The 27,716-nt window shown below is 44.0% G+C and overlaps 1 protein-coding gene across 1 annotated transcript in view; it reads left to right on the plus strand.

Annotated features, from left to right (window-relative positions):
• VWF (von Willebrand factor) overlaps positions 1-27,716 on the plus strand; it is a 208,853-nt gene that overhangs the window by 134,246 nt on the left and 46,891 nt on the right. Inside the window, exons 39-43 of the mRNA XM_083181600.1 lie at positions 1,088-1,190; positions 1,278-1,352; positions 13,019-13,123; positions 21,484-21,689; positions 22,870-23,019. Of these exons, the coding sequence (XP_083037726.1) occupies positions 1,088-1,190; positions 1,278-1,352; positions 13,019-13,123; positions 21,484-21,689; positions 22,870-23,019 (639 nt within the window). The remainder of the gene's footprint in view (positions 1-1,087; positions 1,191-1,277; positions 1,353-13,018; positions 13,124-21,483; positions 21,690-22,869; positions 23,020-27,716) is intronic.

Raw genomic sequence — 27,716 nt, forward strand, 5'->3', positions numbered from 1 at the left:
ACAAGTTTCTTATTGGCTATCCAAAACATGGGACAGCTGATAAGATCCCATTTTGAGATCCAAGGTCTTTGTAACCATGTTTGGTTAAGATGAGAGCTGTTAAAGCTTAAGCCTTGGTCTGGGATTGGCTGGTAAACATAGGCGAAGCTAAGGAGTGGTCCGGGGGTGTACCGGACCACTCATTAGACATACCGTCTATCGTATTGCTGGCTGGTGGAGGACAGGTCGGGTCCTCCTCCAAGAAAGCACTGACAGCCGGGCAGAGAGTGGTGCGCTGCCCAGCTGTCAGACTCAGAGCAGGACAGGTCCGCGCCGTGGCTATTTTGAAATGTCGCCCTGCCTGCGAGCCAATCAAGGCTTGCAGTCCAGCAGCCAATCAGGAGTCACAACTGCCGCTCCTGATTGCCTGCCGGACCGCAAGCTCCGATTGGCTCCCAAGCCAGCGGGAGATTTCAATATATCCACGGACCTGCTCTGAGAGTCTGAATAGAGCTGAGCGGCAGCTTTTCACTCACCCTTGGCAACGAGCATTTCACTCCTCCTTGGCAATGAGCATGTAATCCCCCTTGGCAATGAACATTTTACTCCACCCTTGGCAAAAAGCATTTCCCTCCCACTTGGCAATGAGTATGTAATGGCCATTTTTTCCGGCAATTTCCGCAGCAGTGTGGCGCTCGAGCACTAGACTCCATTGGGCATGAGCAGATCGCTGGGAAATTGCGGTTTCCATTTTTCCGGCGATTTCTAAAGTGCTACTGCCTCTGGACTCCAGAGAGTAAGTATTTAAAAAAAATAAGACTCGGGGGCCCGTGTGCCCCGTGCATAAGAAGAGGGGCGTACTAGTCTTCCCCCATTTTTGTAAGATTGTTTGGCTAGAGCCGGCTTGTTGTGTTTTCTTGGCCATAGAAATTAAAATCTGGTCAATCAATGAATAAAAGCTTTGACCTTTAACCCAATGCAGTTGTGTCAGTTTTGCTTTGTCTATCTGTATATACATTTACCATTAATTACGTCTATGAAGCAGCTGCTGATATATACACGTTATAAGTTTCTAACGATCCACTTATTCATAATATTTTTTATTTAGTACCTGGAAACGTGGATCCCCCTCCATGACCCCTGCAGCATCTGCATATGCCTTAGTGACAGGACCACTCGCTGCTCCACAAAGCCGTGTCCTACAGCCAAACGTAATATGAAAGAAAGATGTTTTTCAGAATACCTGGCTATAGCGTATTATAACCCTAACCGTCTATGACCGTTGTATTTTACTTTAGCTCTCACATGTGGCCCTTGTGAAATTCCATCCCTGAAAAAGACCTCAGACCACTGCTGTCCAGAGTATGAGTGTGGTGAGTACTCTGACAATGGATACACTTATTGATGAGAACCATGTACTTTGTGCATTAATGTTTCCACCTGACGTGACCATGGAGTAGACAGAGTGACCGTACAATCTGGCCACAAACATGGCTGGCTAAAATACTCAGTCTGACTGGCCAAACACTTGTGGACCATCAGGCAGGGCCGGCGCCACCACTAGGCAGCTTTAGGCATTTGCCTAGGGCGCCAGCCATTGGAGGGCGGTAGTGAGCTGCCTGCCGCCTTCCAACATGCGAGCAGCAGCAGCGCCTCCTGGAAGGAAAGTACCAGGCCAGGAAGGAGCAGGTGAGTGTACCCCGCCCCCCTCCCCTGGAATTAATCTGCTCAGATGCCCCCCACCCTGCTTGGTTGCCACTGCTCCCCCTTCCCCTGGTCAGCAATTTGCTGCCTGCCCAACTCCCCCCCCCCCCCCTCCTTGGCGCCAGGGGGGGGTGGCGCATTTGGGTTTATATGCCTAGGGTGCCCAACGTTCTTGCACCGGCCCTGCCATCAGGGCCGGTGCTAGGGTGTCCGGCGCCCCCCTGCAAACTATTAAATTGCCATTTTCAAAAAAAGGCACACAAATAGGGCATGTTATCATAAGCAAGGGGCATAGCCACATAATAGTACCCCTAGATGCTGAGCAAAGAGAGAGGGGTCAGTTGCTGGGTAGAGTGAGAGGGGGACAGAGGCTGGAGATAGATGCTCAGCAGAGAGAGAGAGAGGGGTGGTAGAGCTGGGCAGAGACACAGCGGTCCACAAAGCTGTGGTTACACACTGTCAGGTACCCGTTCACTCTCCTATACTTGTTTTCTGGGCAATGCAGTAATTTATCCATTTACGCCGTTCAGCATTTATAGACTCGCTAAGCAGCGAATGATCGCTGAATCACTGAATCAGGCCCTGTGTCCGACTATTTTGAAGGGTTGCATTTAGCTATTAATTTTCTGATTGCATTGAACTAATCAATTACCTGTATCAGACTGATCAGTGAGAATTTCCCCCTCCCAAATTAAATTACTATTTTTCCTTAATACCAATTATTTCTCATTGTCGGTTTATGTGCGTAGTGTTTTTTGCGTACTGTGATGTATTTTTCACTTTTTATTCAATTGTTAATAAATGTTTTGTTTTAACTGATCATAACTGTGTCCCCCCTCCCCCTTTCCTTGTACTGCAGAGAGAGAGAGTGGGACAGATTCTGGGCAGAAGGGGGGAGCAAATGCTGATCAGTGAGGGGATAGATGCTGGGCAGAGAGACAGGGGAGCAGATGCTGGATAGAGAGAAGAGGACAGGGGCTGGGTAAAGAGAAGGGTGACAGATGCTGGGCAGAAGGGGCAGATGCTGAGTAAGAAGAGTGGGGACAGATGCTGCGCAGAGAGCGGGGGGGGGCAGAAAGATGTTGGGTAGAGGAAGGTGGCAGAAACTGTGCACAGAATATAAAGAAGAAAAATAAAACATGTAAAAGAGAGGGAGAGAGGGCTGCACAGACACAGGAGTAGTAGCTACAGAGATAGAGGAGGCAGCTTATACTGGATACATACTGTAGTCACATATGGAGCCATCAGCCGTGGGATCATCAGTGTTGCAGGGGTCAGAGGGGCATGTGATCAGCTCCTCCAATCAGGGGCTCATCTAATCAGCATGTGCCGAGCTCCTCCAATCACAGCTCGGCACATGCTGTCCTGATTCTGAGATCAAGAGGGAGGGGCTGGGCACCGCAGTGAGGGAGATGTGGGACTTCCCCTGCTGCTGCTTTCTCTGATGTAAGTCCTCCCCTCCCTCACCCTCTGCTGCCGGCTCAGCTATCTGTCATACACTGACAGTCGCAGCAGCAGCTGGCAGCAGCGCACATCCTTACAGAAAGAGTCGCAGAGCAGAAGAGTCCCTATTAGCCTGGTGCCTCCCTGCACCGCAGGTTCTGCTGAGCGGGTAGCGCCGGCCCTGTGGACCATATACTGGTTTGTTATTTCAGTTAGCAGATGAGGGTGCACACAGGCCAATACCAGTCAGCTAATGGCCATAATAGCCAATAAGCTCTCAACTGTCATTTTTCCAGCCGTCTGTGCCATGGCAGTTAGGAGCTTATTGGCTGGTACTTATCTCTCTCTACTTTATCTATCTTCAAGGCTTAGTACATCTTACTCACCATACAATACATTCAGGAAGGGGGAGAATAGAAAAGCTGGTGGCATTGGTTGTTAGTGAATGGATAGGCGGATATCATTGTTACTTAGTACTGTACATTATATGCTTATGTCATCATCTCTTAGTGATTGGATAGGCTGATGTCACATGGCATTAGTGAATGGATAGGCTAGGTCCTAGTGAATGGGTATGCTGTTGTCACCAGTTTTTAGTGAATGGATAGTCTGATATCACTGATTCCTAATTAAACCTATATGCAACATTACTATGAGCAGGGCCGCCGGCCGCCCTCCCCTAACCCCATACTGCCACCAAGTGAAAGTGTGGAGGTGGCATCTTAGATGTTCCACAGCCAATACCTACATTAAGTACAACAAATACAGATGGAGCCTTCTTCAACTAGCCTTCTCTGGATAGCCATGGCTCAGCAAGGCCTGTTGTTCTCAGCTGCAATACAATACATGGAATGATTCTTCCTCATCTTTGTGGCCACCACTTATGCTACAGAATTTACGTCCCCTCACGGGCTCATTTCGCTCGCCATGCTTTGGGCTCAGTGGCTCGCTACACTTCGCTCGCCACAACTTTACTAAAGGTAATAGATGGAGGTGTGGTCACAGGATGGTGGCATGGACACATGAGGGTGAGCAGATTTGTAACGGTTCCCTTACCAAAAATCCTTACGTAGCGGTAACGTAATTGTTGTAGCGGTGGCCGCAAAGATGAGGAAGGACAATACAGTAGGGGATTAGCATAGGATTAAGTCCAACAGCTCTGGCTCACTTACTCCTATTAAAGGGCTAGATGAGGATGGCTCTTTCTGTATGTCTTTATCATAGACATCCTTCAATTAGTGACACTCAGACAACAGGACAACAGATCCCAGTGCACTAGGCCGCTAAAAGCCTAAAGCTGCCTAATGGTGGGGCCGGCATTGATCATGAGCCAACAAACTAATTTCTTATGCTGTGGACACATGGGCCGATCCGGTGGCCACCAATATCGATTTGTTATCGGCGACCACCGGAACCCGATGAGGTGCCAGCATCGGCTGGCAGGGAAAGAGGGATAGCGTGGCGGGGTAGCAGGGGCCATGCTGCATTGAACATCGTGGCCCTCGTTCTAAGATAGTAAAAACAGACTCTTCTGCACAATCTATTTCTACAATATGTGCTAAGCTATTTTGACTGTATAGTCAACTGAAAGTGCAAATTGCACCATGTGTACACAGCTTTAGACTTTGTGATCTACAGTGCACAGCTGCACTAAAATCTGTATATAGATTAATGAGTTGGATACAATTTCAAATTCTATCTAGAACTTGGATGAAATGTAAATAAAGAGAAGCATTATGTAAACACAAATACACTGATTGTAATAAGGCTTCATGTGCACCAGTAGTAAATCAGAGCAAGTCACCAGAAGCTAACATTGGGTCTTTTATAAAGTCTAGTTTTTTTTTTTTTTTAGTCAATATATTTTCATATTTCCCCTGAAATACTTTGTCATAAACAACTAAAACAATAACTCCAAAAACAAGATGATGGTGATAATTATAATAATAATGATGCTAGTAATTTGAATAATAATAACAACAACAACTTTATTTCTATAGCCCTTTTCTCCTGCATGATGAAACATGGGTGCACGGTTTTCAGTGTGAGCAGTCTTAACCCTTTGAGTGCCAAGTGAATTTGTCAAAATAGGTCTGAAAATTGCCAAGCAGACATTTGTATTTATCATATTGACCTGTCATGTTTACCTTATACAGGAAATAGAATCTTTCTTTTATTTGAATCTGTATAACAAATGTGAGCGATGCTGCCAATTAAAGTGGATATTTGGAACATTTCACAGGGAGATGTTGGCACTCAAAGGATAACACACAAAAGCACACACTGCACCCATTATAGAAACTCCTATGGGCATTGTATCAGAGGCCCTTATTCTGGTTGGTGCGGTAATGTCCGCGTACGTTCGTGCCGCCGATGTTTTGTGTCTGCGCATGTGCAGAGGCGTCTCTGCGCATGTGCGAACGGAACGCACATCCAAATTCCGCATTAAATGTGTACACTACGAACAGGGGGTGGAGAGGGGTGTGAAGGGCTGTTTGGGCTCATTACCATATGTTTACACCCCGCGTTTCATGGGCGTTCCCATGAAAACGCTGGGCGTACGTATGGTAATGTGGCCGTGACGCACGTGTAGGGGGCGGACATATGACATTGCTGGATGTCAGCTGCCCGCCCAGATCCCTGCTTTTGCACGGAGAAATGCCCGTGTGGTCTGAGGTTGCGGGAGCTGGCGGACCACTCGGTCCTGCATTCGATGGTCTGCGATGGATGGATGAGGTTCCACGAGATGGAGGAGGTGTATCCGTGAGAAATCCACTCGTGCTCCGTGCGGTCAGCGGCTTACCGCATTCGGACGGAGTGAGCGATCCGTACAAAAGGTGGGGTTTAGGACGCACGGTCCTGCCCACATATTCGGCTCCGTCCGCAGCAACCAGAATAAGGCCCAGAGTGAGGACAACACCTTTCACACCTGTCTGATAAAAAAAAAAAAAAATGCAAATAAAATGAAAATGTAATTAATATAAAAGTAACACAAATGAAGATAAAGCCTATGTACAGTGTGACTTTTGCTGTCCTTATGACTGCATGAGGCCTTAAAAATAAAATACATATATGGTATCTCTGTACTTGGATGAGCTACAGTTCCTAAAACATTTCAAAGTCATTATCTGGGATTTCTCTGAATATGGAAAAGTAACCCTTGGCTAAATTATGGAAAAATAATATTTATTTGTGGTTTCTGTCTGGTTTTATCCAGATAATTGAAAAGTTCAGAGTTTAAAGTATGTTACCGAGGAAATCTATATATGTTTTTTTTTTTTTAAATGTTATATAAAATACATAATGATAAATGTTAAAATGATAGCAAGAAGCTGATTGGTTGTCATGGGCAACTTCACCAACTGTCCTCTTTGAGGGTCTCATTCATGAACGAGTGATAAAGCTCAGTGTAAATGATAAAATTTGTTGCATGTGATAAATGGTGCTCCTTCCAATCAGCTCAGAAAAATGGCAGTTATGAGCAGTGGGGGTTCCACATGTGGGGCAGCAGCACAGTACAAAATTCAGACAGGGGCCACAGCTACTGCCAGGGAGCCTTGGCCTGCGATGTTTGCAGTGTTTGGGGTGGCAGGTGGTGTGAATTTTGGACTGCTCTCAGAGGCGTAACTAGATATCAGTAAGGCCCCATAGCAAAAGTTTGTAAGGGGCCCCCCTATTTAGCAACTGATGGTGATAAATATATGTAAAACATATTACTTAGGCAGTAAAGATGGGCCCCCTTCAGCTCTGGGCCCCATAGCAGCTGCACCTCTTGCACCTATGGTAGTTACGCCCTTGACTGCACTGCAGCCCCGCCTCTGGAGCCATCACTGGTTGGTAGATGATTGGTTGGAACACCACATCCCATACACAATGAGTTTTTTATATAGAACTAGCTTCATCATAATTTATAATAATAATAATTTATAAATAATCCCCTAAATTTGAAACGTTTTCCCCTTAATCTGGTTATAGAACCACTAATACCAAAACTTACCCAAATTTGAAAACTGCAGAATTCGTATGGACCAAGACAGTACATTACAATGTCCAATAACTGTATTCTTGGATTGTGCTGGTTCCACAGACACTTGAGTTTTGGCCTCTGTGTATGAATTAACCAATACACACAGTGCATTTCTGCAAGAAATTTTAGTATTTAGTATTACTAAAATGACCCAACGTATGTATCAAGCAATATACGAATACAGATGTAACCTGCTGTATCTAGCCTCCTCCATGTCCCACCCATGACTCATTAAAACTACAGTAGGTGGCCAACCGGCGCAGCCCTGTGCGCCGAGTCATGGTTGCGACATGCTGCGCCAAAAAGGTACTAGTGGCAGCATTGGCAAACACAATGAACGTGTCTTCATTTAACAAATCCCTGCATGTGACACTTTGGGATAGGAATTTAAGCATATGACATTTGAGTAGGATATGAAGGTGCCCTAAAGATGAGACTAATATGACTGCCTAAATATAACAGAACATATCATTCCTAATGTAAATAATCTGGAAATATTATTATTTATTGCTATTTTCATTGTCGCGCACACCACTCCCATTCTGATTCATCCTCAAACCATCTCTTTAACTGATTCTCCCATTGGTAAACATGAGACGTTTTGTCTTGTTCTCTGGCCATTGTGGTTTAGGAAGTGTACAGGATTCTGGCAGAGAGAGAGAACTGAAACCATAGTAATCCAGTGACAATATTTTCATCATTAGATGTGACTCAGTGACTATCTTGTATGGAGGATTCCAAGAACGACAAGCCACTAAGTATAAGATGCCAAATACTAATTAATTTCAGAGAATACATGATGTCATTGTTTATGGTTTTTGTTTATACGACATTTGTATTTTAAATGTACCTTGAAAACAGAAAGGGATAACATTTTTTTTTCCATACAATGAAGCCAAACTCTCACATGCAAAAGACAGGGACAATTTTAGGGCATGGAGAGGAAGCATTTATGTTTGCTCCATGCTCAGTCACTGAGCTCTATTCATGGTTCTAGTGATTTATTTTAAACTGGAGCCACATTGCATTGGTGCAACGCATGGTTCCGCCCCCACCTCACATGGGTCCGCCGCCACCTGGCATGGTTCCGCCCCCACCTCCCACAGTCTGTCTCTCTCAGACTGTGGGTGGGGTGTATCAATTTTAAGATAAAAATTGTAATACTTCACACCCCTCTTTTGCCTGCATCTACGATCACTGATGTGCAGGTACATTCATCCTGGGACTCTTTATTTCCTTCAGATGAGAACAATTTTGGGTTTGTGACACAGGAGTTCTTTTGTGTGTGGCCGCTATCGGCCTGCGCAATTGGCAGTAGGGCGTAGAGGGTTCTTTTGGACCACTGGGGTTAAGTAATACCCGGATTTGGACACGGTGCCGGCCCGGGAGAGACCTGGCATTTGCAATGTTTAGCTGGGTCGCTGACATCAGACGGTGGCTGGGCAGAGCGGCGGCATGTCATCGCTGAGGAGACAGCGATTGGAGCTGACACTGTTTCCAAGCACTGCCTCCTCCATAGTGAGAATGGGACGCAGGTCTGACCTGGGTTAACGTTTCTTTTCACCAGGGTGGAAGGCCGGGTTGCTGGACATGGGAAATCTAAAAAGGCCCTTTTAGATTGCGCAAAGACCCGGGATCAAATAGGGTTATTTTTGGGATGTGAAAGGGGTATAACTAACTACTAATGTTATTTGACATAAAGTGGAATATTTACTAAATTTGGCATTTGGACAATTACTAAATGCAAAATCAAATATATAACCAAATCCCACAAAAAAGCAGTATATCGGCAAAACAATCCCTGATTTACTAACATTGTAATTGAAAAATCCAAAACAAAATCAAAAATACAAATTCCAAAAATAATCGATTAATAACAGACAGGCGATTTTAGTTCTAGACAACATTCATTATGCTCCCTACTGTATGAATTGAAAGATGATGGACTCCTATGCCAATGTTTTTTACGATCAAGTGCATGCGCCAAAGTCTAATAGTGATGCCACTTGCATCGTTTATATTTATGCAGAGTGATTGGCAGTCAGGCACCATTTTTGGATGTTGATGGGGAAGTAGTTTCAAAAGTGGAGAGGTGCCATAGTAATTTTTGAGGCCTGTTGCTTGATGCACCTGCGAATCATACTCAAGCATCGTGTCTCTGGCATCTGTGTCCATGCTGTTGATTGTGGAGGGACCTGCATGAGCACGTGGTTTCTGTGCAACTGCGATGGCTCCTATAAATGTGTCTGTACTATTCAGGGCTGCTGGATTTCTAAAATAATTTTGCAAATCCTCAATGTGCACAATCGCAGCTGCATTTGCCATAGCGCCTATCAATGAATCAGGCCAGATATTAACACTGTAAATGCGCGAAGAAGGTCCAAAGTACATCATGTCAGATGTTTTTAGCAATTTAAAAAGAAATCAGGAAACTCTTGAGGATCTGAGCACGCAAAGGGACGCAAGCATGTGAAGGCGTATGTATTTACGACTGGAGAGCTAATAGCGATAATATTGCAATAATTTCACAATTCTCTAGTAGACGGGTTGTCTTTCTCCCTGGGTAGCATCTTCTCGCAACCATCTGCAGATGATTGATCAGGTCTGAATCAGGCTCATAGATTGATAAATACGTATACCACATAGTGTCGTCCTCAGTCTCTGATTGACACGCATTAATGACCTAGTAATGGGAATGAATGGGTAACCAAACAGGTCCACTTTTCAGGGACTGTCCAACCCATGGGCCACAAGTTATTTTTGCTAATTATTATAAGCAATATCTAATTCATGCTTTATGTACACAAACACACAACAGGGCTGGTATATGCTGTCAGCTCTCCTGGGTCAGAGATATGGGATCATTTTTTTATCATGTTAAAACTCTGAATTAGGTATTGTAGTATTGTACAGCTCACTGCTCCTCATAGAGATGACCATTGACCATCAATAATGTTGAAGCAATCGATGTTCTATGACCGATGTCAAGTGCTCCCCCCCATCAATGGCCATGGTCTGTGCATGTGCATCTAATGATACAGGGCATGCTGGGATGTGGAGTTCAACAACAGCTGGAGGGCCGAAGGTTCCCCATCCCTGGTTTAATACCACCTGCCATCAATGGTAGAGCGGTCAATGACTATAACTAGGGAAAAATGCAGGCAATCTGTCACACAGGCAGTGTGTTTGGTGGAGCCACAATCCCATGACCCACATATCATGAGGAGGAGTTTTACTGAAAACTCCTCCTCCCGTCTTAATCAACCCTCCTGGAGCCACAGCATGATTGATATGCTGCCATATTGGTAGAGAAGCTCAGGACAGGAATCTTATAGTACCTGTTTGTAATGGTCTACAAATTGGAGGGGTGTTGTCTCCATTGTGTAGGTGGGAGGAGCCCTGCTGGTAGGAGACATATGTTTCCTCAGAGTTCTGTACTTTGTTGTTGGACGAGACTAAGACTATTGGAAAGACCTCAGGGTATTGGGCCAGATGTATCAAGCTTCAAAAGTGATACAATGGAGAGTGATAAGCAACCAGCCAATCAGCTCCTACCTGTCATTTTTCAAACACAGCCTGGGACATGACAGGTATGAGCTGATTGGCTGGCTGTTCATCACTCTCCATTTTATCACTTTTGTAGCTTGATACATCTGGCCCTACTGTATATGAGGATTTGTTCTGTGTCTCCAAATGTAACGACCTGTTCATTCAGGTTGATATTTTGATGTTATTGTTCCTCAGTTATGGACAGCAAAAGCCATGTTGCTATGGCGATAAACACAGAAATAAACACAGAAATAGAAAAGCATTATTTTCTTAATTTGAAAATCGCTTTTATTCCTTAACATAATTCAGATCACAACAGAAGATTTATTTAATCCTGTATCTGACAAATTCTCACTTCCTTACTATGAAATGTGTCAACTAGAAAATGTTCTCCAGGAAGACATGATCTGTCCGGCTAGGTGTTAAATGCCGTCGCCCCGGGCCCTGTTTGATTTATTAGGCCTTTGTGGAACAGTGTCTGAGGGACTATCCGGCTTATGTTCCTTTGATTCTTTGTATGTTTTACATCGGATTTACTCAGACACATATATTTCCTTCCTAAGAAACCATTCCACATAAGCGTTTAAGGGATTAAACAAAATAAGTCATGTTTACGTCAACACGGGAGGATGGCGTCAGATAAAGGCCAACAGGCCCAATTTGTTATCATTGTTTATTAACCATTACATATTTATTTTTATTGCTTTTTTTTTAACAGCGCATTTATGCAATCTTTTGCAGTTTAGACTTGTTCCCTTTTGCAGATTGCATTGTTTTTAACTGTGTATGAAATACAGTAAGACAAGCCATAGTTTTGTGTGTTGGATGAGGCTGGACACGTAGGAATAAAACCCCAAAGTTGATCTGAATCGATATCCCTATATGGTACAGCAGGGGGTGCAGTGAGATTGTTTATTTGGACTTTTGGTTACAAAGTCACAAAGAAATGCAGAGTACAGTATGTATATGTACTGTATGAGGAATCTAATCAAAGCTAAGGAAAGAAAAGAGTTTGACTATGGGTGAAGCAGGCTGGGCGCCGTAGCTGTTTCTGACCATATGCGTCTGACAACAGAGGACCATAGCTGCATTGGGATAGATAACACACTACTGGGGTAATTCAGACCTGCTCAATAGGTTATGTTTATTCGGAGACTAGTGAGCAGGTTAACGCCGCCCCACCTCAATCATTTGATGGTTACTCACCTTTTTTCCTCTGAAAGGTAGCCCAGAATTTACTTTTCAGCAGCACATTGTTCCCCTAATTGGGGGCGGGCGCAGATGTCAAGTGACCTCAGCCACCCGCCCCGAGCCGGCAAGAGAACATCTTTTTTTCCTGGGCCCCGCCCAGCGTTTCTATTGGCGAGCCCACCCAGAATGCTCCCTGGGTGTAAATCACTGCGCGAGCACCCCGGCGAGGGAAAATCTCTCCTGAGTCGCTTGCAGCGGGGATCTGCACATGCTCAGACCCCCACCATTGACAGAGGGACCGAATTTGCTGGTCTATGAGCAGGCTGAATTGGCCCCTACATGTCATGATAGTAACTTCTGCGATGGTATGGAATCTTTAGAACTTTTGCATCTGTAGTTTTGCCAATTGCCTTCTCATATGGAAGCAATAGTCATGTAAAGGTTATTGGTCTTATATAACCGATGATATTTATTTCCAATACTGTTATACAATGTTTATTAATGCCCATTAGATATCACCAACGCTGTTGTCAGTGGCAACCAGGGGATACGTTTACAGCAATTTATTAATTATATTTTCGCCAACCTCATTACGGCTGTGTTTGGAAATGCCAGGAGCTAGTTGGGTTAGTACTAAAGTGATTGAGATAAAGTAGTAGCCACCCAGCCACATGTGCAGTCCAGATCCCTTCCCCTTCTATCTAGCTGGCTCTGAGCACTATCAGACTCTAGTGCTGTGCCACAGCATACCTCCCAACATGACCCATTCCAGGAGCGTCAAAGTGCTCTGTTCCTGGACTTCACTGACAGTGGCAGTTGCAGATGTGGGTCTGTAGCACGGTCCAAAATTAACATAGGGGATCTACACCAACTGCCAGTGAATCCCAAACTGTGGTGTTTGGCAGAAAATGGGGTGGCAGTTGGTGGGGCTCCCCTATGTGAATTATGGACTGTGGTACAGCACCACATCTGTGACTACCACTGGAAAGGAAGTCCAGGAACAGAGCCTATAGTCCCTCCTGGAATGGGTCATGTTGGTAAGTATGCGTGAGTCTAGATCATCGGTTAGGTAATTGTCATATTTTGCAACTTTGTTTCTAAACTTTTGCTGTGTTTGTCTTCCAGTCTGCGATACCAGCACCTGTGAGATCCCTCCTGTGCCACACTGCGACAACGGACTGGAGCCCGTACTGACCAACCCAAGAGACTGCAGACCAAACTATGAGTGCAGTAAGTCATTACACCACTGGGATTGAGCATCATGTTGTTTCAGAGACCTACAAAGGGATAGAATATTATGTATATAACACAATCCACACGCTTTCCAGGCAATTCCATGTCACTCTTCTGGCAGAAGCCCAAGTAGACAGTCAGGACTGTGGGCAGGAAATTGCGTCTACATGAAGGTTTGGGGATAAGACAAGAGCATTCTTATTCTTACTATTCCTTAGAGGCTGCTTGTGACATCACCATGTTTCATAATTCAGGTTTATAGTTGGTTTGAAGCATAGCGATCTAGAAAACATGCACTGTTTGGTTCCATGGTGACCAAGGGATATATTTACTTAAGTTTTGGTTTATAGAAGTGTAGATGTTTCCTAAAGAAACCAATCCTAGCCTACTTGTTTATTTTGCACCTTTTAGAAGATAATACCAAGAGTCTCATCTTATATCAACTCGCACTTTAGTAAATATAACCCCAGATTTGAGAGACTACACTGATGCGACCTCCGAGGAGAGAAGTCACATATGATTTCCTTTGAGCTCCCCGGCAGCTACCCGGGTGGTAGAATCTCATATGATACATCGTATGCGGTCTTTTTGCATACGAGGTAACGATTCCAGGCAAAACTAGCGGATCTGATCATTCTTTATGGCAGCCCTCGCGATCACTGCCTCCGAACCGGTGTTCACGGGAATTGTAATCAGGGTGTTAAACCATACTTGCCTACCCTCCTGGAATGGCCGTGAGGTTCCCGAAAATCCCCGGGAAGGTGGGCAAGTCTCCCGCACTCCCCTCGGAGCCACTGGAAAGAAATGCAGAAATTTGCAGGTCCGTGGGAGGGGGCGGGACTAAAATGACGCAAAATGCTTCATTTTGCTTAATTTTAGCCCCACCCCCTACTCGCAGACCCAAAAATCGCGGGGTTTGTGTGGATTGGGGGCGAAGCTCTGAGTCATCAGCCCCGCCCTCCCGACCAGGAGATTCGACTGTCCTCTCTGGGCTTCTCCCGGGGAGGCAAATTTAAAAAGTCGGCAAGTATGGGTTAAACACATTCGATTTGACACTTTTGAGTTTTTTCTAGATTATTTTATTGATGATTCTCCAAATTTTGCAAAACAATTTTATGAAAAAAGCTAAAACCCAAGCGTTTTAAAAATAAATATCCCATATCCGTATTTATAAATGTGTGTGTTGTACAAACACACAAACGCACTTATTCTCCCTCCGTCTATGTATATCATCTGATAGGGGTGTTGATCTCCGGCCAGCATTATTTTGGTAAACCTAATACTTTAGCTGCCATAAATACAGAATCTGAGAAAATATGTGTTCCGCTGCTCGTTACAGGGCTCTGTTTATTAAGAGACTTCTTTCAACAGATGACCTTTGGTTTTGAAACTGATTCATTTTATATTGTACTGCGAGACCCTTCATTCCCTTTATCCCTCCGTATTATTAACCAAACTCCAATTCCATACCACCAGCTTGGCTAAGGATTTTCTGCACACATTCCAAAGCAGTGAGCTTCCATGCAGAGGCTATAACACCAAGAAAAGGCTTTTCACACGGGAAAGTTGGGAAAGCTCCAGAGATCCTGAACCAGTGTACGAGCATATGTTCCTGACTGTAGAGTACGGGGGCCGTCCGATATTACAGCTGCTCCAGTCACATACATGGATGTACACATATTTACGTGCAGAAAGAAAACTTGTATTGATGGGATTTCATAGCCTGAAAGATAAACGAAATATTTAGCGGATTTGCCATGGACACAAAGGAAGGCCGGCAGGGCTTTGTTAAAGTATTTGGGGAGAGATGTCTCAAACCTAAAGAAGACAGGTGTTGGTGTTTGGAACATCTCCCTCTATTGGTCACTGGTGAGAGAGACAATGCACACATGGCGAGTCATCCCAGGAGGAAATCAGATATGCTCTGCAAATTCCAATGCCCTCTTCTGTATTTACGACATTTGAATGTAGGCTTCACTTCTCTGTATACTGGATACACTATACTTGAAAACTTCAGTCTGCTGCCCCCCCCCCCCCCCCCCAATCCCACACTGCCACCAATACCCACTTTCCAGCCCATCAAGTGAAAGTGTGGATGTGGTGTCTTAGACATTCCACAGCCGCCACCTGTATTAAGTACAAAGATGTCTTTAAGTTGCCCATACATCCCATCGCACAGTTCAAAAAGTATGTGCTGCACATAGTTGTTTTGGTACTTGTTTCCTAGCACGGCCACAATCTTAAGTAATCGTGTCCCTTAATTAAGGGACACGATTACCCCGATGGACCCGATTTCTTTTGAAATCAGGTCCATTTTGCCGGCTAGGAAACAAAAATCGGGGGCATCGCGTCGGTCGGGACCATTAACATTGGTCCCGACGCGACCGACGCGATGCCCCCGATATTTACATTGACTTCAATGTTAAAAAATTTTTTAACATTAAATATCGGGGGCATCGCGTCGGTCGGGACCATTAACATTGGTCCCGACGCGACCGACGCGATGCCCCCGATTTTTGCATAGGATTCAATGTTAAAAATTTTTTTAACATTGAAAAGGTGTAAAAATGTCAAAAAATGTGAAATGGGCCAATATGACCCATTTCACATTATAGATGTCCCCGTCGTCGCCCCACGACCTCCGACCTTTTCATGCCCTACTATCCACTAGGGCGTGGAGTGAGAATAGAATAGTGTGGCGAGCGCAGCGAGCCACCGAGCCCGAAGCGTGGTGAGCGCAGCGAGCCCCGCGAGGGGACGCGGATACCTTCACAGTTATACGCGTCCCCTTGCGGGCTTCACAGGTGTCCGTGGCGACGCGGACACCTGTGAAGCCCGCGAAGGGACGCGTTTACCTGTGAAGGTATCCGCGTCCCCTCGCGGGGCTCGCTGCGCTCGCCACGCTTCGGGCTCGGTGGCTCGCTGCGCTCGCCACACTATTCTATTCTCACTCCACGCCCTAGTGGATAGTAGGGCATGAAAAGGTCGGAGGACGCGTACCGCCGCCCCTCGCGGGCTCGCTGCGCTCGCCACGCTTCGGGTTGCCGTCTATCGTGGGCTGCTGTTTACGCGCTTGAATTTGGGGGGGTTGGGAATTTTTTTCATTCAATCCAATGTAAAATTGGGTCCCAGGGACCCAATTTACATTGGATTTAATGAAAAAATCGGGTCAAAAATCGGTCGGTCGCGTCGATCGCATCGCATGCGACCAAATCGCATGTGATGCGACCGACCCGATTTTTTTCAGCCCGACCACCCCGATCTTAATCGGTGTGGCCGTGCTAGGAAACAAGTACCGTTGTTTTTGTTTTTTTTTCACTTTTTTAAGAGTTCAATTTATTTATTTTTATACATACAAATACTGACATCAGCATAAAAAAATAAAAATAAAAAAGAAATCACACAAAAAAAAGAGAAATCAAACAAAACAACAACAAAAAAAACCTGAAACGTTACATTATACATTCATAACAATGCTTGCCGCTTGTACTTATTTACTACTTTATCATATATCATCCATTCCTATATTCACACTTTTTAATTTCTTAAGTGGCTCATTATCCCTCTGGTTTCGCCTATCTATCAACTAAACTCTTTGCCATTCTTATAAGTTTAACTATGTTCTTAAGCCAATCTATTTTATAAGCCCTTCATTCTGCCGTCGAGGATGTCGATCCTCCTCTTTCCGTTGTTGATGAACTCATATTAACCCTCCTTTTATCCTACTATCCCCTATATCCGGGAATGAACCGTTCCAACACCCTGTGTTTATACTATTTCTATATTCTTTTACATATTATTATAGTGCCTACCACTTGTATTGCAAAGTGTTTCGTGACTTTTTTAAACTTCTTCTGTTTCCCGTGATCGACCATTCTTTCTCTATACTGTTTATGTGAACCAATTCATATTTCAACTAGTGTTCAATTGTGATCTATAATTTAACATCCTTTACTTATTGTATAATTCTTAACTCAACTAATAACCAATACCGTTCCCCAAGCCCCATATCCTCACCCCATATGCTACCAACTGCCCCATATATTATAAAATTTCTCTACCGAACTTCTCGATATATATATATATTTTTCGTGTTCTATTATTCTATTTACCAGTCCTATCCATTCCAAAATATCGGGGCCCTCTTTCGCCATCCAGGATCGAGCTATGACAACTTTCGCTATTGCACACATATTTATGGCGTTTTGTCTCCCCTCTGTTGTCATATTTTCTTTAGGCCATATACCCAATAAGCAACTTTTTGGATGAAAACAATGGCCTGGCACTTCAAGGTCAACGAGTTTCTTCCTTACTTTTTGCCAAAAGGATTGAACCTGTTTACATTGCCACAGCAAATGAAAGAACTCCCGACATTTTGGGCAATTATTCAGTTTATTAGTTGTAAATTTACTCATTTTTACCGGGGACATATAGGTTCTGTGTAAAATGTTTATTTGAACCTGCTGAACTCTGAGTGAGTTAGTCGCCTCCCTTGGTACAGACAGTGCTCTCTTCCAGTCATCCTCACTTATTTCTGGGATATCTACTATCCATTTAGTTCTTAGTTCAGGGAGATCATTACTTTGATTAATGGCCAACAAATATTTATACATTTTTGACACTCTCTTCCCCCTACTTAGATTATTTATAAACTTCTTTACAGGGGTTTCAACAATTAGCATGTTATCACCACTAGTTAGTTGGACTATAGCGCTCCATAGTTGTAAGTATCTAAAAAACATCTTTTGGGGCAGGGCAAACTCACTTTGTAATTGCATGAAACTTTTAAACAGGTTATTAATATGGAGCTGACCAATAGAACTAATTCCATATTGTCTCCATATTTTACCCCCCTGTTCCATGTCTAATTCTTTCAACTGTTTAAGCATAGTTTTTTAACTAGCTTCAGATCACGTCGCATCGCATGCAATGAGATGTGATGCGATCACGTTCAAAACGCATGCAATGATCGCACCGTGTATGGGCACCATTAATCCATGCTTGCCTACTTTTGAAAACTACCCTCCTGCATTCTGCAGGAGACTCCCTGAAATATCAGCAATCTCCCTCTCTCCCTCATTAGTCTAGCAATCTCCCTCATGTCACCTAGCCCACATTACACTGTTACATTTTTGGTGAAAAAAAAGGAATGAGAGATACATACATTTACATTGAATCATCAGCACCATTTCCCAGCACTTTACCAAGTATAGTAGCTCTCACTAACTGCTTTGGGGCTCATCTACATTTGGATATAAGTCATTTTAAATTACACAGCCACGCTTGTAGGTGCCACGTTCACAATCTCTTTTCACAATCTTTCCATATATGGAACTAGACACGCCCTTTGGTTGGAGCATGACACACCCCCAGGGGCGCTTTGCGACTTTCTATTACCAACTATAATCTCCCTGAAACTAGTTTTCAAAAGTAGGCAAGTATGTGTTGGGGGTCCTTGAGGACCAAGTTTGGGAACCCCTAATTTAGTGTGATTATCTCCCTTACCTGTATGAGCTTATATACTGTAACTCCATTGGTAGCAATTACTGTAAAAGAAACTGAAAAGGGTGGCTTTATCCATTAACCATACCTCCCAACAGGACCCTCTGCAGGAGGGACACATTGCTCTGCTTCTGGACTTGACAAGCCTTTCTTAGCAATTTACCTGTTCAACACAGATGAGGGTAATCATACATTAAAGGGAAAGTCCAGGAGCAAAGCATTGTGTCCCTCCTGGAGAAGGTCACGTTGGGAGGTATGTTTTAACTCTGTTGTTAGTGAATCATTAATCTATTTTAACCTTATTTTTTTTACTATCCATAACTTTGCAAATAGGGAAAAATGAATCAAGCCTTCTAGAGTGGAGAATATGGACAAATGGAGAGGTTTACCATAGCAAAAAATCAGCTTCTACTTTTAATTTTATAGAATGTACTTGACGATAGGTAGCAGCTGATTGGTTGCTATGGCCAACATCTCCAGTGGTCCATGTTTTCCCCTTTTTAGAAGGCTTCTTACCTTTCCCGCTGATGAAATATCTGTCATGTTCAGGAAAAGTGCATCATCCCGAGAGTTCCACAGGGATTATTAAATGTTTTAGAAAATTCATCCTTAAAGCCAGCAGATGGCGCTGTTTGTTCTATCCCGCTGACACAGAATTGTAATGCAATATAACACAATGTAGCTACAACCGTGTAATGTACTGTACAATGAAAGGTGTAATACGATTCTATGCAGTGTAATCTCCTGTAAATTACACTGACATCACTGCAGAGTAACTCGTTTATTCATAGTTAATAGTGATGTCATTTTTGAATATTGAATCCAGTTATGTGATGAAAAAGAATAACATTCTGATGATAGTCCTGTGTTATCAATAACACAATAACGGCTACATTGAAGTGCCAAGCATACAGTTCTGCAAATTAATGAGCTGTGACTCCCAGTGTTTGTGTTCATTGCTAGGAGACCGCAGTACAAGTCCTGCACACCATGTCCTATGAATTGTATATTCTACTGTCATGACCAAAAGGGTGGATAGAATATCAGATTGACACATCAGGTGGATTTCAGAGAAGGGAGATAGAAAGATTTGTTTCCAGCGCATGGTTTAGGATCTGAATAATTTTATGAGCATTTAACAATTTTCCTTCTATATGACTAGAGGAATGAGCACCATTGCTGACATTGACTGTGGGCCCCGGAGGGAAGGGGCCCCAGAGATGATCTGGCAACTCTAGTTCCCCAGACATGGCTTAACACAGATTTTTTCAACCCCTGTGCCGTGGTACACTAGTGTGCCTTGCACCGTTCTCAAGTGTGCCCCCAGATCTAGAGATGCCCAAACCAGTTTACAGCCACCACCAGTTCAACTGTTATTTACTGGTCTCTTCTTTTCATGTAAAGGGCCAATGTATTTTATTTTTGTTACCTCTGGGGACCAGTGTGATTGTTTTTTTATATTGGGCCCAATAGGTTTGGTTTTTTCCTGTGGGGGCCAATGCGTTTTGCCCTGTTGGGATCTCATGGTGTGCCTTGGCAATTTTAAAAGCTTATTTAGGTGTGCCGCAAGGTAAAAAGGCTGAAAATCACTGGTTTAACATTGCAATACCTCCAAACATTCTAAACATAAAGATTGGGAATAGGGACGTGGCAGTGGTTGAAGGGGTCGTGGCCTCGTGGGGATGACGCAGCCGCAAGCCACGCCCCATTATTATCTCTATGGTGGCATCTCCAGCGCTGTGTGAGCTGCTGGCCATGCCCCCAGCCCCTCTGTTTCACTGCGCAGAGCAGCGGCAGGCAGGGGGGACTTCCAACTGCTCCACCACCGCAGGACACTGCCGGCCCCGGGTGGGACACGTGACTGTCCGAAAAAAATGGGACGGTCCCGCAAAAGACAGTTTGGAGGTATGCATCACTGCGCCATCTTCTGCTGGCGATTTAGTGTTACGTGCCTGCTTCAGATGCTGCTAATGCCACTTTTATACATTTTACAGTAAAAGTCTGTCCGTTAGCCCAAAGAGACACTAAGGGGGGGAATTTACTAAGATGGGAGTTTCATTGAAAATTGGATGTTGCTCTGGACAACCAATCCGATTCTATTATCTTCTAGAAGGTGCTAAATAAATAAGTAGATTCTGATTGGTTGCCCATAGCAACATCCCATCTTCAACAGAACTCCCATCTTAATAAATGAACCCCATAAGGGGAAAATTTACTAAAGCTGTCACCGGCGTCCGTGGCCAGTGGACGCCGGCCTGATAGGGTTAAATCTGACATCCTAACATTGCTTTATACAGGAGAACTACAAGTGCCAGCAGACCTCCCCCGCATGCTGGGACTTGGAGAACCACAAGTCCCAGCATGTGGGGCATTAATGGGCCTGCTGGGACAGGCCCTGCTCTTTTCATTGACCTGCCTCCTTTTATTCCCTTCCATATGGAATTTAGAAGACAGGTGAAGGCAACCAGGCTTCACCCGTCCAACCCCAGCTTCCTTTGAGTGTCTTTTCTAACATTAAACTGCATATAACCCCAATTAATGTACTGTTAGCCCTCTATGCCCTGGGCAAGGTGTCTATTCCCAATCATAGTCCACGTGAATGGTCAAGGATGATGGTCAAGGATGAAAAAGTTGAACTTGTGTCGAGATTGTGCGTGTGTCAACCCTTGAAACTATTGACCTTTTAACATGCCGACCTAATGCATATTGTTGACTGTCTACCTTATACCGGTGAAACGGATACCCAGTAAGCCATACATCCAGGAGTTGGGATACCCTGCTTAGAATTGGAATGCACCTTATTCTATTGAGAGGGCATCCATGTCATTGTAATGCCTTGTGTTCCATATTACCAGCCTGCAGGAGAGAAACCTGCCCGGTGCTGAGACGCCCCAGCTGCCCGGCATACAAGAAGCTGACCAGGAAGAGCACCGAGTGCTGTGATACATACGAGTGCACTTGTAGCTGTTCCAACTCCACCGACACCTGTCCAGATGGATACCTGTCCTCCACCCATGTCAACGAGTGCGGCTGTGCAACTGTCAGCTGTGCCGCGGATAAGGTGAGAGACATGGGTACACGCATCGGGAGCTGTAGGCTGGCCAGATAAAGGAGGGAGTATATTATCAATGCAGAACGCTCCCAATGTAGAATAGGCTTATGATCAACATAGATCTGGTCGACATGAATAAGGTTGACTATATCTATGCCCACGGCACACTATTGTATTCCCACTCTATGCCCACTTGGATAGTAAAGTATGAAAACCCACCTTTTTTGGAATAAAAACATGAAAAACTCATGTTGACCGTATTCTTGTAGACCGTAAGATTGTGATGACCTTTTGTCAATGTCGACCTTGGGTATGTTGACCATTTCAAGGTGTCGACCTAGTCACTGCCAAACATTAGTGGTCCACCTAGTGACTGTCGACCCAGTGACAGCATACCAACCCCAATGCCCCGATCCTTTTCAAGGTGAGAAAGAGCCACCCTTTCATTTTATGCCGCATAGTGCTGCCCTTTCATTTTATGCCGCATAGTGCTGCCCTTTCATTTTATGCCGCATAGTGCTGCCCTTTCATTTTATGCCGCATAGTGCTGCCCTTTCATTTTATGCCCTGAAATCCCGTGTTTGTGCACCTGTGGGTTGGAATGGCCAATAAACGCTATAAATAGCTAATTCATTGGGCCCGATTCAGACCTTATTTGTGCTGTGCGAATTTGCACAGCGGACTATTATCAATAGACTGCGCATGCCAATGTCCCATAGTATGCATGCAAGTTGCCTGCTAGCAAAGAGATCCTGCGACTTTTTTCCATTCGTAAGATGATTGACAGGAAGTAGTCATCTGGGGGTGTTAACCGGCTGTTTGGTGGGAGTGCTAAGAAAAATGCAGTTGTGGCAGAAAAAGTTCTGGGATTGTCTCGGAAAAGGAGGCGGGCCCAAGCGGTTTATGGGAGGATATGCGACGTCAGGTCAAGGCCGGATATGGATGTTTTCATCACTGCTGCCTAGTATGTTCCTGGGTAACATAGTTTTGGACATTTTGCTTGGCTGCAAAACCTTCGTTAGCCGTACACATCTATTTTTCTATAGCGGGGCAGCGTCTGCCTGTTCGCTGGGCCTTGCTAATTCACTCAGCAGCAATCTGATCTGAATAGGGCCCATTGTTTTAGCCACCTAAATGTTTTTCTAGAAATGGGTTTAGTGATTATTTTTTATGCTGTTGTACATTACAGGTCTGCATGCATAAGAACAATCTGTATCGTGTGGGAAGTCTGTGGGAAGATGGCTGCCAAAACTGCAGGTGTACAGACATAACCGATCCCGTTACAGGTCTTCACGTAGCGGAGTGTGTGAGGAAGCCATGTAACAGAATCTGTGGTCCAGTAAGTACATAAAAGTGTTGTATTGCACTGCTTTTACATCAGATACTTGTGTTTATCTACATAAACATGCCACATATACATCAGACACAGTATACCGTATCACTTGTAAAAATTAATTGTTTGCAATTATAAGCAATCATTCATTTAAAGTTAAGGCTTTTCTGTTACCTAATGTAGGCCAGCTCCCACAGCCTCCGCCCACAGCACATGTGACTTCACGATGACACAGGATTGGTGCAGGAAGCTGGATGCCCTTCTAGGCACCCCACAAACCAGAAATAGGGATGGCCAACGTGGCAACCGATAGTGGCATACTATGCAAAGGATGACCATCAATGTTTTTACCTATCGATGGTCATCCATTTTCTTTGACTGAATGGCCTGTGGGCCAATCAAAGCATGGGGCTTCATGGGTGTCAGGGCGGAGCTATGCTGTGCTCCATGTCCCTTGGGGAAAAAAAGAACAAAAAACTATTCGTTTATGCTTGACATTGATGGAGGGAAACCATCTGGTTCTCCCCCATCGATGGCAAAACTATTCTATATCGACCATAAACCATCGATGATTTAGAATCATCCATGGTCAATGGCCATCCCTAACCAGAAATAGGTGACACTAGGGCATTGACATTGTTTCCCACGCTGTGTTGCTCCAAATATTGGGATGCCAGCTTTGTACGCCTTTGTTCCAAGGTTCTCAGTCTGCCGCAATGAATACTTACATACCCTCCAAGTTGCTGACAATGCTAGGCAGTATGAAGTATTACTGTGGCTATGAGGTTATATGTATTTAATTTAAAAAAACAAAACTTGTACCTATTTAATAGCATTGCGGCCAGGCTGAGGTGCAAGGTTGAGCAATTAAACAAAAATGAATAGATACAGGTGTTTTTGTCAATTTAGGTCCAAATTCATAAGCTGTTCTAGATCTCCGGGGCTATACTTACACAGCATCCTATTACTAAGATGGGCACAATTCTAGACCTCATTTCAGGTCAGTCGGACTGTCTTGTGACTCCTTTGTGTCTTAGTAGTGGAAAAATGACTGGTTCTCATTAAGGAGCAGTGGATGTGCCAAGGCAGTGGCTCAGTGTAATGTAGGCACCAGTCTTAACATGTATAAACAGTGATAGTTCTGCGTGATTCATTTCGCAGCACGGTTCCGAGAAATCCACCACATTCTTTTCACGGTTGGAACTCACCCGAAAAGCTTCACTTTAGTTTATAATATATTCCAAGGCACTTCTATACTCAGAAGTGTGTTGACTTTATAGAGAATGTTTGAGAATATCTATGAGGAACAATGAGTACTCTGTCTTTTATGGCCTCTCTTTCATAAGTGCTTCAAAGTTTTCCCCCATTCCGACACGTTCTAGCTGAAAAAAAGCAATGTAATAGTTGGAAGACTGGGCCAGGTATCCACTGTGTGCATGGCAGGTCTTCTTGGGTGGCCAAGGGTGCGACTTATACGTGTTATGGTGCTTTGGGGCCACTAGCAAAGCCGTGTTGTTGTCTAGTGCTAGATAATTTACTATGCTGTCATTAGAAAACTAGCACTGACCCTTTATGGAATTTCGTAAGAAACCGTCTTTGTCCGTGAAGGCTCTGATGTGACGTTTACATACATCCGATGGATGAAATAGAATTTTATGGGATTGTAAGGTCAGGAATCATTCACAGTGATGCGTTTATTATAACTTAAATGCCTTGTAACTAATATAAAGTTATATATCAGTGTTGTGTGATATTCAGGACAAGGCATAATGCTTTTACATATAAATACAGGCTGCTAGTTGGATAAAAATGTTGGTGGCTCTTCAGTAGCGCAGGGGGGGGGGGGGGGGGTTCTGAGTACACAGAAACCCCCCTGATCACTGCTGTGACTCTCCACTTCTCTGAGAGAGAGGACGGATCTCATGTGCTGTGTTAGCCGGCATACACGAGGAAGCTGTTGTCATTGCTCACTGCAGTACCACCAGGTGCCTCTAGATGTCCTCCTTTCCTTTTGTGCTCTGCTTTGAGCACATAGTGAAAGCTGAGCTCGTTGACTGAGGAAGAACTTAGAAGATGGCTCGGAGGCAGGAGCAGGCAGCAGGGTGGGGGAGAGACCTGATTCCAGCCATCACATTCAGGAGCTGGGATACTACAGTGGAAACTAGTATTATTGTTATGTATTTTATCTGTCTACTCTCTCTCTCTCAAGTGGTGTATATACACAGTATGTACAGCAACAACATAACACATGCACACACATACAGTATTATATATATTTGTCCGACTTTGCATTTTATTGATAAGTATATGGACCTTATTGGATCTTTTTGTCTCCACTGGAATATGAACTTTGTATTTGCTTATTTTGGATGATTCTTTTAAAATTACTTTTTACTTGCATGTTGGTTGTGCTTACCTCTAATTACTGGAATATATATATATATACACACACACACACGATATATATGGATGACCTTAACCCCCCCTACTGATAGCCTAACCCTTAATGCCAACCCCTGTACTGCCTACGTCCAACCACTGGTACTTAAACCTAACTCCCCCTTCCTGGGCACATGTTCCTGCTGCCCATGTACTGCAGTTCAGCATCCTGGCAGCAGAATCTCAATTGATTTCAAGATTCCGTTGCTGGTCTCCCGGTGGTAGACGGCATTCCGGCGCCAGTATACTGAACACCAAAATCCTGGCCACAGGGATGCTGACCTCATCACATATATAGAAAGACACTTGCACACACACATGGAAACCCCTCCTTATCAATCCTGCGTTTGCCCCTGCTCTTAGAAAATCCTGGAGCGGATCAACATTAAAACTTAACCATAGAGTAGTTGTAACTACAGTAAATGTTCAATTTCAAATCTAGGGTGAGATTTAGGAAAGCTTGTAGGGTGATACAGTGAAGAACCAACCAATCGGCACCTAGATGTCATTTTTCAAACGCGGCTATAAAATGTACCTAGTACCTCTCTCTCTATTCTTTTTTCGTAACAATTTCCCATACACCCATGGCTTCATTTTCTTCTCTAATCCTGCCTTTTATTATATCCAGTTTATTTTTATACTTTTTTGTTTTTCGCCCTTCTAATTTTAGATTAAATGATGTTGATGGAAATACTGGGGCAATGTATTCAACTTTTGAAAAAGTGAAAACTTTGACAACTGTTGAAAGTTTCCCTTCCCGCTATCATTTTATAGAATGCACATGATAAAGCAAGACTTTGATTAGTTTCTACGGGCCACATACATCATTATTCGCCAGGAGGTTTGGTACATTTCCCCCCAGCAACTAGTTATTTTTCATTCATCAACTGTCACTGGGGTAAATTTACGAAGATGAGAGTTCTATTCAAGATGGGATGTTCCCATAGCAACCAATCAGACTATATCTATTATGTTCTAGAAAGTGGTAAATAAATAAGAATAGAATCTGATTGGTTGTTACGGGCAACATCCCATCTTTGATCATTACTCCCATCATAATTTGGGGTAGATTTATGAAGCAGTGATAAGGGAGGAGAAGTGATACAGTGCCTTGTAATTTATCACCAGCCAATCAGCTCCTATTTAAACCCAGCCTGTAACTTAACAGTCAGAAGCTGATTGGCCAGTGATAAAGTACCAGGCACTTTATAACTTCTCCTCCCTTATCACTGCTTCATAAATCTACCACTTTGCCCCTAGGATTGTCTTCTAGTTACTGATGCAGACTGATTGTACTGATGCTGACACCCGATTTGAGCTGACTGTAGAGTGGGTTAGGGTAATATCCCTATGGAGAACCGCAGGGATGACATGCCGACATGCTGGCTGTGTACTCAGGGGTTCTCGCTAATGCCTGTAGGATTAATGTCGCTGCTTACTCCACCCATGTAAGCACAGGGCAGATGATCACTGATGTCTGAGGGCAGCGTGGGTAGCTCCCAGTGAATTGCTGGTCAGGTGCCGATGGTCAGGTGCCGATGACGCTGCAGACAAAGCCGAAATTAGAGAAAAAATGTGCTTTGTGATCCAGGTTGAATTAGGCCATTATGTAACCAGCAGTTGCCAGCTGTTTTTTGCGTTGTGCTCAGTACAGTTGCATACACGCATAGGATGACTCAAGGCGTCTCTATTATCACTCTATCCTTCATATTAATTACAGTTAAGCAGCCTGACAAGCACCTGGATTCCCGTAAGAACTACGCTTTTGTTTGCTACCATTAAGGTTATGATCAGCAGACAACAGATAACACCCATATGGACAGGAAGTGCAGCACATTGGTTCTCTCTGACATTCTAATTCACAGAACAATAATTAGCCAGAGTGATATATTTTTCTATTTGTTTAGATTTAATATAATTTCCATTTATTTATTTTTACAGAGTATCATTTATTTTACCTCCATATTATTCAATACTATATTAGACATAGACAATTTGTTGCTCTCAAGTTGTAAACATACATCTAATATCTCTTTTACATTGGAAAGCAGGGTCAGATCTGGAATCTCAATCCTGGGTCTGACCCGGGTTCTAATTGCCTGGTTGGTTGACCCGGGTTATAAACTGTGAAGCTTTCATACAGAAATCTGACCGGGTCGACATGCCAACAACCCATCAATAACCCAGGTCTGAGGTGCAGTGTCCAGAGCAGAGGGTCAATGTTCCCAATGCCTTTTAGTGGCTGGGCCATTGGCTGGGGGGAA

This window comes from Crinia signifera, chromosome 4 (genome assembly GCF_055691185.1).
Source record: "Crinia signifera chromosome 4, ASM5569118v1, whole genome shotgun sequence".
In the NCBI taxonomy this organism is placed as follows: domain Eukaryota; kingdom Metazoa; phylum Chordata; class Amphibia; order Anura; family Myobatrachidae; genus Crinia; species Crinia signifera.